The sequence below is a fragment of the Strigops habroptila genome, chromosome Z (assembly GCF_004027225.2).
Source record: "Strigops habroptila isolate Jane chromosome Z, bStrHab1.2.pri, whole genome shotgun sequence".
Classification (NCBI taxonomy): Eukaryota; Metazoa; Chordata; class Aves; order Psittaciformes; family Psittacidae; genus Strigops; species Strigops habroptila.
The window spans coordinates 88,378,553-88,391,717 of NC_044302.2; the positions used below are offsets into that span (position 1 = coordinate 88,378,553).

The following is a 13,165-nucleotide window of genomic DNA, read 5'->3' on the forward strand; positions in this document are numbered from 1 at the left end:
GAAGAATCGACTGTAACTAAGTTCCCCGCAGAAGATAAAGCCTTGCAAATCTGGCAAATTCTTCCAACAACCACCTCTATTCTTTACCTGTTCCTTCAGCGACGAGAAGTGTCACAAGATGCTAGCACTCCATCAAGTTCTGCTAAAGATCTCAGCACAATTTCTAATGACATGTAGATGAAAATATCAATAAATACACATTTACTAATGCTTTTAATAGGTGTAATCCATTACCTTCAAAAATGCTTCTGTCCTAGATTTAAACTTGTCCACCCACCAACGCTAACATGACTGCTTTGGCTTGCCTCCTGTCCCTCTCCAGCCAGATTTTATTTTACTTGCACAAACTCCAGATACACTCCCAGTTCATCTTGCCAGGGCAAAAAAGCTGGCAAAGACTCTGCTATATATCCCAATCTCTAAGTTTACGACATGAAATATTGCCCTTGTTAAGAATCTGCCCCTGCAAAACAAGTAGTTTTCTCTTTCAAAACATCCCTGCTTGGAAACAAAAATATTTTCCTCAAGTTTTCCAGAAAGGCATGCTTTTGGGGACAGAAACTAAAACCTGAAAAGTTTCAGGCTACAGGAGACACTCTGCTTCCTCCCTCCTCCTCCCAGCTTATGACCATGCGAAAAACTGGCACTGACAATCCAACCAGGTTTTTCCATCACTAGGATAAAAAGCACTACAGAAAAGCACTTGTCACAATCCAAATAGACAACTCTTCTCATTTTCCCTGCTCTCCAAATTAATGCAAGTCTCATATAGAAAGGAAAACTACAAGAAGAAAATATCAGAGGGAATTGATACCAGGTGTACCTGTTGCCCTTAAAATATACTTGATATAGCAGTATTCCTTACACTAATACAAAACAGGCACTGTAAAATGTTTGCATGAGAGCTTACGACATTGTGCCTTGTTGAGAATCATCGCTTCCAGCATGAATGGACACAGATTACACTAAATGAACAAGTCATTAAATCGAAATTTATTTTTTTTTCAAATGTAACTAGCATCAGTATTAACAGAGAATTTAGTCAAAGACAGAAAAATGCTTTAGAACAGCTACCATAAAATTGAAGGATATCAAATGAACTTGCATAAATTCAAATAAAAAAGTAACTCAAGTCAGAATTTGTGTATGTACTACCATATCTATGCCTCTCCTCAAAAATATATGGTCAGTTTGTATCATATAGAAATGTAAATTACAGAAATGTATAACAGTCAAAAACTAACAGTACTGACTTGAAACATTCAGCAATTAAACATTTGTATTCATTTTCTTATAAAAACCACCAATAAGGTATGAAAAATTCCTATCAAAGATAATAACCATCAGCTACTCCTTCCACCTGATGATTATTCAGTAAAATACCCAACGTGAGCTGGGCATTCCTGGGCCAACTCAGAAGATGCTAACCTCATAGCAAGCAATTTTGACAAATGTCTCTATTGATAGTCTCTCACAAGAGAGCAAAAACAACTGAACAAGCAATGGTGGAAAAACAATGTTCCTATAATAAAACACACATCGAAAGTCAGGCTTGAGAGACAACGGAAAGCTGCTAAGGCAAAGACAGTATTTTGATGCATTTTATCTGCTATACAAAGTTCACAAGAATTCAGATTACAGAACTGCAACTCATATAAAGAAAAGTTTGTTTCCTTCAGGGTCAAAAATATAGACACTTGTGCTTTAAGAAAGTTACTTCAGCAGCAAAGTATGATAACAAAAGAGAGACAGTCTCACAGCACATCTGGAAACAAAACAAAAGAATTATTCAAGGGAGCTTTCCGTTTCTCCTTTCCCTCTTCTGCCCCCACACGTACCAACCACAGCCTAATGTACAAGGAAGAAAAAAGGAATCACAGAGTTCTCATAACAGCAACACCTGCTTTCCTTGGGGCTCACAGGATCATACTGTGATCACCAATCGATCAACAGGAAATCAGGAAAGCACAGCTGCTTCCTGATTCCCTTTACAGGAAAGAAAATAACTGAGTTCATAAGCAGCAGTAAGGGGAAGCTCTAGATCCCAAAGGCCTCTGGCATCCATGCTGACACAAAATCATCCCAGTTATAAATTAACTGTTTAGACTGAAAACCCACAAGTCTCGTATTTCTGCTGCTCTGCTTATTCTCAACCAAATCTATTCTAGACTGTTTTGTAACTATTGTCTTATGTTCAGACAAACTTAAATCACACCAGTCTGCAAGTTACCTTTCTGTCTGAAACTTTTCATTGGGGTCTTTTAACTCCAGTTGCCAGGAACTCCATTTTATCAAGCCAGTTGAAGCATTATTCAAATACTTCTAAATAAAAAATTAATACCAAAATCTTGCTAGAAATTAAAACAGTCAACCAGCAAACAAAGTGACTACTGACAAAGAAAGGTTGAAGTAAAAATCAGGTAGTTCCACACATTGTTTTCCCTTTGGCATTCTAGAGAAGTTGGCACAAATTGGCAGAAAAGAAGCAGTAACTTCAATATGACATGATCCACAGTAACTGAAATGTGCTGAGCCTATGACACCTTCAGGAATATGGACTTACTCCACCGTGCCATGACAGCTAGCAGTTAAGAGAATGCCTGATACAGCTTAATACTACGTATTAAGTTAACTTAAGGCTTACAATATTCTCGAGGAAAGTTTGGGATTTATCCGCAGTTGGTTCCCTAAGACACAAATCATGTGTGGGGTACAGATGAGATCACAGGAGATACAGTGCTAAAATGTTCAGTGTGGTAACTAAAGAAATCCAGAGGCAACAGAGAATCACAGAGACCAAATAAAGTAATAAAAAATCCTAAGGCATCATTTATCCCCTGGAAAAAAAAAAAAAAAAAAAAAAAAAAAAAAAAATGTAAAACAAAAAGACAAAAAGATACAAGTTAGGCTCACTGAAAATGAGTTATGTTATTGCTTAAGAAGTTTCTTTCGCTCATTTTAAGTGAGCACTCTAAACTTATGTTTAAAATACACAAGATGAAAGATTAAGAGATTTTATAAAAACCAAACAAACTGAACACCTAGTCAAAACTGAAAAGGAATTTAGAAGAAATCTTGAGACACCTGGAAATTTGGGTTTTAGGATTAGGTCCATATTTGTGTAACTGGACATGAGAGTTTCTTTCTGCTACCGAATGGTTCAAAATTGAGTAAGTGAGGTTGTTTTTACAGGACTTTTGTCATTGTTGCTACAAAATAGCATGGAAACCACCAACATAAAATCGACTGCGACATACATTCAATCCAGGAAGTTTTGGAGAATGAACATCAAACCATTAAACTTTCAACTAAATAGAGATTTGGCAACTGAGTACCTGTGATACACAAGTTAGGCTGTTAGGGAGTTTCTTGCTTTTAACATAAATAGAAAAAGACAATCTATACTCACTCCAACAAACCAATCTGGCAGTTTCTAAAATTTACTAAAAAAACAAACCAAAACAAATAAAAAAAAAAAAAAAAAGAAAAAGCCCTCTCCACAGTTCATTTTCTCAAAACAGCTTTGGCAGAATTGGTCTCTCTAAATTCAAACCCATTTTCTCTTTCTTGAAAAAAAAATTCTACACATGCACTGGTAAACAAACCATATAAAATATTTTTATAAAATATTTATTTATATAGTTATTTCGTAGTGTAAAACCAAAATATATACTAATTGATGATGAATTTCCCTTGAAACTCACATGTATGCATTTTTTAATAATCCTGGTATTTTTAAATGAAAACAATTATTTTCATTTGTTGAGTACGGGGGGGGGGAGGGGGACCACACAAAAAGATACATTTCAAACAACAGTCATACTTGACCTGCAAATTCAATCATAAAGGAAAGAGCAGACTTACAAATTTGAGCCTACTCAAAGACTTTAAGACACTAAAGAGGAACAACACACTTACATTATCTTCCTCCTCTGTATCATCTTCATTATCATCATCGCTATCCTTGAACCCAGGCGGAAGTGGTGGCCCAATGAATTCATCATCTTCATCATCAGTATCCTCAGCTGGACCTTGAGCAGAAGTCTGGGGTTGCTTGGAAGGACCAGTTAACTCTTCATCTGAACTATTTTCACTTTCACTCCAGACTGTCCCTCTGCATGACAATTTTTAAAAATTACTATTTTGAGAACATCAGCACTTTCACAGCAATTTTCAGATAAAAATGTGGAGCACAGTTGTAAAAAAAAAATTCTCAAACAATTCCAAAAACTGGACAAAATAAAACAAATAAAAAGTTAGATGGATTGTAAAAACATCAGTACCATGTCACTAGGATGGATTTCAGGATTTCAGTATTGCTTGGAAGCCAACAGAATACATTGTCACAGCGCATTTTCCAGATTCTGCTTCAAGTAGCAGCTCGCGCAAGTGCTCTGCACCTGTTGGCTGGTGGAACTCAAAACAGTGATCACCTAGGCTCACAACCGGAGTGAGAACACAAAGCACAGCACCTGCTTTATAATGCTGGTGAAGAATAACAGGGAATCAGGCACTTTTAGGTTCTAAAAGTTACCTCAAATTATAATTTTACTGTTGTCCAAATCAGCGTGTGAACACGGTATTTTTGGCATTGGACAATTTCTGAGAAGTATGTAGAGCTCTTTAGGCCGGGTTCATTCAGGTTATCCGAAATAAATGTGCTCCCTCTGCTGGTAGTTATCGACGGTATCGTATTCTTACTACCAGAATGTGGTGAGCAGAAAACGTTGCCGTTTCACTATCATTACATTGGTATCATTGTATCATTACAGTGATACCTTGCACTGGAAATCAGATGTTCCAAATTGGCTTGGGAGCTTATATTTTAGGAGCATGTATGTGAGTTATTAAGTGAGCAGACTACAAAAGATATGTTAAAGAAAACAGAAAAAGACTACTGAGGTATTGGGGTTTTTTTTTTTTACAGTTTATGTTATCATTTTAAAACTATAAGAAAAACACACAAGAACATAATAAAGGATTAAGAAAATATGTTCTAAATTGTGTAATTGTAACAGAGAATGTAGCCCCACGCTGTGGCCCAAATTAGCCGTACACCAAGCAGGTAGTAGGTGTATATTTGTGTTAGATAAGCAATTGAAATTCTATTTTAGGAAGAAATCAAAACAAACTAAAAGCAACATGAATTAGGTCCTCAGATGTTACAATGATGAGAAGGGTTTGCATGCATGAAAGCTTGTCTAATTTTTCCAATTACATTTACCTGCCTAAGAAAAGATAATACCTTTACATATAAACTTTGTTTTGCATAGTAATGAGAGACATTTACAGACCATGATCAGGATATGATGAGCTAATAAATCCAACTCAACTAAGAAGAGCTTGTCTTACTCTACAGTAATGGGACAATCAATATCCTTATACCCAAAGGAAGCTTTTCCAGCACATGAGGAATCGGTTGGGACCTTTAAAGTTCTTCAAGATAGCTATCCTCAAAACTAACAATTTTATAAAACTATGTGAAAGAGCTGTGTTTTAAGAGTCAATATGTATTCGTAGCCTAGCAAATCATGTACCTTTTCCCCAAAATCCAAACTATTTAACTAGTTTTGGAATGGAACCAAATATACACTGTAGCTGCCAGTGAGAAGAACAGGTACAATGTAACGGCTCAAGGAGGTCTTTCCTAATCCTGTAGTCCTAGATTTTCAAACCTTTCTATAGACACAAAGAACAATACATAGTTTAGTTCCTAATTACCTATCCTTACAATTCCCTCATTTGCTAGGAAGGATAAATCAATCAGATCAAACATTTCAGGATTTTGAGAGGCAGTGTAACCACTCTGAATGTGAAATGGCCAGAATTGCAGTGCTGTTTTCCACGACACTCCAAGCTTGGCAGGGACAGTCAAGTGCTCCAGCTACAGCTACTGGTAATCTCTGTCCTGACTGGAAGTCAAACATAAGAACATTTCAATGCAGCCAGACCAAAAGCCCACCTACCCTTCTGACAGCAACCAGAGCTGTCAGAAAGGACAAAACAAGTGGCATTTCCTTTAAGCTTCAGCCTTACAGCCTTACTCTGCCAGACACTGTAAAGAAAGAGGAATCAGTTTGCCAGCCCATTTCCCAGGATTTAGAGAAGCATAAGGAATTGTTTTTTGTTTCCTTCACTACCTCCTCAGTAAGTGAAACAAGCTGTAAGGAGGGAAAGAAGAAAGCTGCATTAGAGCACGGGTGGCACACAGACAGGGAAAGTAACAAAAAACGTTCTCTGAGTTGTGCAAGTATGGGTGGATATTCCCCCCACATATTCACTCTCTTCACATCATCCACTCTATTTTCTCTGATTTTCTTTTTTTATATACTAGCAGATGCTTTCATTTCACAAAGCATAACTATTATTATACTTAAATACGTAAGTATGATAACTATTGTAAACATTTCTCTACAGAAAAGTAGCTCAAAAGCAAAAAGAATCAACTGCTGCTCTTCAAATCTTTTCAGAGCGACCAACTCCTCTTTAACAATTAAAAAATTAGCATGAGGGCTACTACGGTAACTGAAAGTACTTGGAATTTTAAAGAAAGTAATAATCAGGAAAGTGTTGCCTTTTTAGAGAATACAACAAGCTACATAAATTATTAGATAAGAAACTAAACTCAACATTATAATAAAGTAACTATTCTACCTTATCAAGAACTAAAAGACCTATATTTCAGACTTAAATTTTCAGTTGTAGGATAATTCCTCTGAATTAAGGCTGAGTCACAACAGCATGTCTCCTTCAGCAGCTTTCTGCTTTCAGCACCAAGTACTAAGCTACTTACCATATGTTACAAGGAAATATAAAACTTCCAGGAGAGCTTTTCACATCATGCCCTCACTACTAAATGCTTAGTAAAAACAAAACAAAACAAACAAAACAAAAAACCCCCAAAGAACAACAACAACAAAAAAAAAACCAAAAAAAGAAAAACAAAGAAAACACAGTATCAGCAGAATTCCAGCGAGCTATTAGAATCTAGCTAGTAACTCAGAATACAGAAAGGTATTTGCTATCTTCCTTTACACAATGTCCCTGGAGTTCTCCTATGTCAAGGCCATGAGCTGAAAAACGAAAGGCTCTGTATCACCTGACTGCTTTCCACCTTACCAATTGTTTTAATTGATTCTTTATATTGAAATCACCCATATCCCGTAGGCAACCACATTACATTTAAATTCTTGTGAGCCTTCATTATTTCACCAGAGTATATCTAAGGTCATCAAAAGCAAATGGGAGCAGAGAATCTTTTTCCCTCATGCACAAGACATAATACAGGATCTGTAGGGTAGCATATTGTGCGATCAGTTATTTCAGCGAGTGTGCACTTTATTTGAGTTTTCCACAGAGCAACAGGCAAAAAGTAAATTTTTTATAAGAAATGTTTTCACAGTCTGAAACACTACAAGTTTGTCCATAATAACCTACCACACACAGTCTATCAGCCCATAAAATGCATATATACAGGCTACCAAAGTTTTGCATGGGTTATTAGACTTCCACATATATAGAAACCTAGAAACCTAAAAATTTACAGTGCACTGATCTCCACAATCCCTGCCATGGAGTCATGTGACCTCTATTACCTTCAGCTACTTTCATCTCCCAGCATTTCAGAATCCAAACTGTCAAAGCAAAACTGCTGTCCAAACAGCATTTACTGTTCGTCAATAAAACACAAATGTTGGCAAGTCTGAAAGTAAATTTCATGCGGAAGTCAAAACAGAACTCTCTCAACCCCACTACCATTCTGTTCAATGTGAATACAGAGGCACTCCACCTACTTTGGCTTCTTATTCAGCAGGCATGAACAAGTTCATCTATATCTACAGGTGGGAAAAATTAAGTCACTACATGTAGTCATTATATTTGCCCTAATGTTTTCAAAAAATCCACAGATAACAACATTACTTATTTAAGAAGTATGCTGAACAGGATTAGGGAAAAGACTTAAAAATTAAATATACATAATGTCAGTGTTTGTCATACTGACACATGTTTAAGACAGATTAAAAAAATCAAGAAGCAGTATTTCCACTGGAATACTTCAGATAACAGACATCTCCACACAAGTTAAATGACACTTTTGCTTTCAAAAAAAACCCCACAGAAACCAAAGCAAGCAAATTAAGAAAACCCTCTTCAACTGAAAAAGCTGTTACATGGAATCTCACACCCCATCTAAGCACCTTTGGGTTGACGTGGTCCCAGCGAATGTTGCACCGGATGCTGAAGCTGATGAATCAGTGCATGAACTTCTAAGTTCTTTTTCAGCCTGTTCTTCCTTCTCTCTTTCACGAGCCTCTGCACACAGAAAGCACATAAATGACAAATAATCAAGACTTGTAGAAAATAATAAAATTAGAGGCTTGCTGAGGACACTGAATGAATTTTCTTCATTTTCTGACCTACATGAAATATTTGAAAAGGTAACAGCAAATAAAGAATTTCACCTGAAAATACATTACTTTTCCATATAAACTAAATTTCCATTGCTACTGCAATGACCACCCAGAAAAAAAACTAAGTGTCACAAGGAAAATGAGAACACCTCCCAGTTGTTAGTTTGTACACACTATCAAACAATCTGATCATATAAGGATGCTGATATTTCAGTATTTTCAATACTATCGTAAAACAGTATGATTACTTCAGAGAATTCTTGACGTTTTCATACACAGACAACTAAATTAATATGTAAGAATACACAGATGTAAATAAGTAAACTCTAAATATGATTTATGGAAAATAAATACAAACAGTCGTTTGTATTAGGAGTTTATTCCCACTTCACTTACTGAAAAAGAACCCTTGTGGAACAGTGCAACAAAAATCAAAGTAAACAGAAACTTTCATTTCCAAATAAGAAAGAATGGTGAGATCAGGACAGGCTAACAGATACAGCTATTGTATTTCAAAAAGTCCTCAAATAACTTCAACTAAGCAAAGATACTTTTCCTCTGTATAAGAAACATCACTTTCTTTTCTTGCTCACTATATGCTTAGTGAAACAAAAACATCTTTTGCAGCACAAGTAGGAAACATTTTCCTCTGCAGAGAAAACACAAACACCTGCAAGATACAGAACCAGGAAACATGTTTTGATCTTAGATCTTTTCATTCACAGTTCCAGGAGCAGAGGAGACACGTCAAAAGCTACCACAGGTATTTCTAAAAGCTAAAAGTCAACAGTGCATCTTAAGAAAACTGAAAATAAAATGCTCATATTACCCTACCCTCACGAAAAGCTGTAAAGCATACACCTTTTTGATTACTCTATTCTGAATACCAAAATTTGTTTCTAAGTTAAAGAGCTGAATTACATACAAAGCTTTGTCATTTGTGCTAAAATGAACAAGATAAACAACAAAATGTGTTGTGCTTCCTTTACGGCTAAAAAAAACTTTGGTGGCGGGGAGGATGAATCATGAGCGAGGGAACACACTTAAGATGTAGTTAAAGTTGTCTTGACTTAAAAACAGGGTTTTGTAATTATTTACTGCATTCTCCTCCCAGACTAAAACATGGCATACGCAAATGATCTCTCATGAAGAATGACACTTCAGCCTGAACCAGTACTAAGTTTTGCTGAGAAAGGGAAAGGAGAATGGTCCTATACAGATGCTGATTACAACTGGGGAGTGAACCCGCATGGACCAAAACCTATTAAATCATTAGAATTGTCCATACCTCTGAATTGACATAGTGGTAACTGATTTGGAAAAGAGATGTATTATCAACTGTGCACATCATTCTCCATATAATTCCCCTGTCTGGTCCGTGAGAAAAAACAACCCAAAAACCCAAATGGGCAGCAGTGACTTACAATTGACTACAGGCGACTGCCCCCCAGCGACCAATATGCATTAATGTTTGTCATAAGGATTGTCGTTGCTGGTATTGCTCTATTATCTGTTAAATCCTTGGTACTGAAAGCTGTAACATGTCGGTTATAGCTTAATAATAACATGAAAGTTTTGATAAACCTCAGCATGTTTCAAGTTGTCAACCTGAATCTGCACCAATTGCATTTACCCTAGACACAAAATACTATCAAATGAAAGGTATGCCAAAGGAGGAGAGAAATTTTAAATTCCCCTACTGATACTATAATTGAATTCAAGAATTGAAAGTGTGACTGTCACCACAGTGTGGATAAAGTGGGAATAAGGCCTCAGACCATGAAATAGGTGATAAAGGGCTTAACAAGTTCTAACACCCTGATAGGAGTGATGGACTGCTGAGAGGGGTGATTAGGCTATCTGGCAGGCATCAGAGGACGACCCTTAATGTTAAAATTTCATGGTTCTGTTCTGTGCCTGACAAATTCCATTATCTCTCATTTACATAAACAAACACACCAAAGTGAGAAAGTGGCTGCCCCCCACACCATCTGTGATGGCAGCAACAGGTAATTTTACAGTCTCACCTCCACTTATCTCAGAAGTACAAATTTGGCATTTGAACTCCTCTATGGCAGATGTGAATATGACCCCACTTTGCAGACAAATCGACGGGCTTGCTCCTCTATTCTCCCCAAAGCAGGGACACCTCTTTGGTTAAATCTGCACCTCCAGCTATGTCAGACGACACAGGAGGGGAACTACGCTTAATGAACTACCAACTACCATATGAGCTCAATTAATCACTGGCTAGCTTTGGAGTTCAGTGCTAATGAAGTAAGCGCATTTTCCAACAGCAATTCCGAATCTGCATTTCTGTTGCTTCAATAAACTGCACTATTCGTGAATCTGTAATCATGAAAGTTCTTACTGAACACAACTGGATGTATAGGGTCAAATTCATTATAATCAGAAATGAAGCCTAAATGCAACCAGCATCTCTGATCATTGAGGACTGGCTGGAACAGAAGGGAGTTTATATTCTGCAAATTTCCATACTCTTAATGAGACACCTGCATATTTGAATTTCACAGTCTTAAAGTCCCCAAAGTTATGAGCCTCCAGAAATCTGTTCTTGTGGTTCCATATAGAATCAGAACAATAAAAACAATGAACACCATAATTATCTCATTCTTCCATAAAGAACTGCTTTCTTCATGAAAAAGTGCTTTGTTGACTAACTGCATAAATTGCAACACTAGAGAGCAGATTAAGTGTAATCTAGTAGGGCAGAAGTTGCTCAACCATGACAGCATCGCATGAAAAACCAAACCAAACCAAATCCCACATATTCTGCACAAACTGTCCAAGCAGAAGATGCAAGCATGAACATTTGCGTTTGCAAATGGATTTCTAGTGTTTCCCAAGGTCCTTTTTTGGAATGATGTTTGCTTGGATATGGGCAACAAAAGATACCATTATCTCAACCTCCCACTCTCAAACCACTACCTTGAAAATTTACCCACTCCCAGCAGAGCAGAAGACAGAGACAAATTTGTGGGCTGCTATATCACCTGCTGTTTGGTGTAAGTTACACACGTCTTCTCTGCTATTCTATTCTCTCTAGATTAAAGCTGTCTGTACCAACTTCCCTTCCAAAACAAATACACAGCTAAGTTAAAAAAGAAAGTATAAAGTCTTGTGTTCAAATTGACCTTTTTCCTGTATCTGTAAGGCTCTATGCCTCACAAGAGGAACCTTGCACATGCACACTGCTCTTACACACTCAGATAACACATGTAAATTAATAACACTATTATTTACAAAGACCCAAGCTGTTTAGGCCTTTCTTGGAGACATTCAAGGCTGGATGTGGTTTGGGCAACCTGACCTAGATGAAGATGTCCTTGCTCATTGCAGGGGGGTTGTACAAGATGACCTTTGAGGGTTCCTTCCAACCCAAACTGTTCTATGATTCTACAGTTGTACACCTTCCTTGAACAAAACTGCAGTTGTTTTTTGTCCTCTAGACCGCCAGTCTGAGACACTTTAAACATCACGTCAAAAGAGACAAACAGAACATGTTTTAAAATGCATTAGCTGACTACACTTGCATTTCTTACCCAGGACCTTCCTGCTCCTCTCCACCGCAGTTCTTCTTGTTTGCTCAAACATGGCTTCGAGATCGAAAGTCCGAGCTTTCTTCCCTAAAAATGAAGAAGAGGGAGGCTGGAGCACAGACTCACGGTGGCCAGCTGCGGGACAAGCGGGTGACAGCGCACGACCTCTTTGTTCCCACCTCCAACCCCAGCCTCCTCCGGGCCCCTACTAAGGCCCGCCGGCCCCAACAGCTGCCCCCCGCGCCCCTCAGCCCCGTCCCCGGCACCCCCGGCCCGCAGCGCAACGCAACGCACCGAAGCCGGAGAAGCCCATGGTGGCCGCCAGCTCCGGGTCGGGTCCCCCCAGCATCTCAGCGTCTGCAAGGAGAGAGGAAAGAACACCGCGAGGGTCAGCCAGGGGCGCGGGCTGGGCTCGGCCAGGCCCTTCCCGCACCGCACCGCCGCGCACCCTCCTCCACCGCCGCCTCCATGCTGCGGCTGCCCCGGAACCACAACAGCGCCGGCAGGAAGCGGCCGGGCAGGCCCGTCCGCCAGCACCGCCCCCCGCCCGCCTTGCCACCGCCCCGCACCGCGGGTCTCGGGCCGCGCATCCGGCGCTGCTGGGGGCGCCGCGACTGTGTCTGCATAGAAACACACGATATGTCGAGCTGGAAGATCGAGATCCATGAGGACCATCGAGTGTACTCCCTGCTCCTCGCAGGACCACCTGACCTGAACAACATGACTAAGATTGTCATCCAGGTGCTCCTTGAGCTCTACAGGGTTGGTGCTGTTACCACTTCCCTGGGAAGCCTGCTCCAGGGAGTACCTTCTCAGTGGAGAACCTTTTCTTCATGTCCAACCTGAACTTCACCTGGCACAGCTTCATTCTATTTCCTGTTGTCGCTAATGGAGTGATGCACGTCATTCATAGAAGTAGCGATATGTGAGAAGCTGTGGCTGCTCCATCCCTGGCAATGTTCAAGGAAAGGCTGGATGGGGCTTTGAGCAATCCTGTCTAGTGCAAGGTGTCCCTGCCCATGGCAGGGATTGGAAGTAGATGAGCTTTAAGGTCCCCTCCAACCCAAACTATTCTATGATTCTATGAATATTGATATAAAACAGTGATTTAGCAAAGTTTGTTAGTAAATGTGACAATGCTTTAACAAAATTTGATGGTGAGGTACACTTGATTGTTCACTGCATAGAGGGCAG

General features: G+C 39.0%; 1 protein-coding gene across 3 annotated transcripts in view; it reads right to left on the reverse strand.

Annotated features, from left to right (window-relative positions):
- WDR70 (WD repeat domain 70) overlaps positions 1–12,463 on the reverse strand; it is a 129,970-nt gene extending 117,507 nt beyond the window's left edge. For all 3 annotated transcript variants that reach the window (XM_030512481.1, XM_030512482.1, XM_030512483.1), the window contains exons 1-5: positions 12,420–12,463; positions 12,266–12,328; positions 11,975–12,058; positions 8,199–8,313; positions 3,919–4,114 (exon numbers count right to left, since the gene is read on the reverse strand). In XM_030512481.1, coding sequence (XP_030368341.1) covers positions 3,919–4,114; positions 8,199–8,313; positions 11,975–12,058; positions 12,266–12,328; positions 12,420–12,441 — 480 coding nt within the window. In that variant the 5' untranslated portion in view covers positions 12,442–12,463. The remainder of the gene's footprint in view (positions 1–3,918; positions 4,115–8,198; positions 8,314–11,974; positions 12,059–12,265; positions 12,329–12,419) is intronic.
- Between the last annotated feature and the right edge of the window lie 702 nt (positions 12,464–13,165).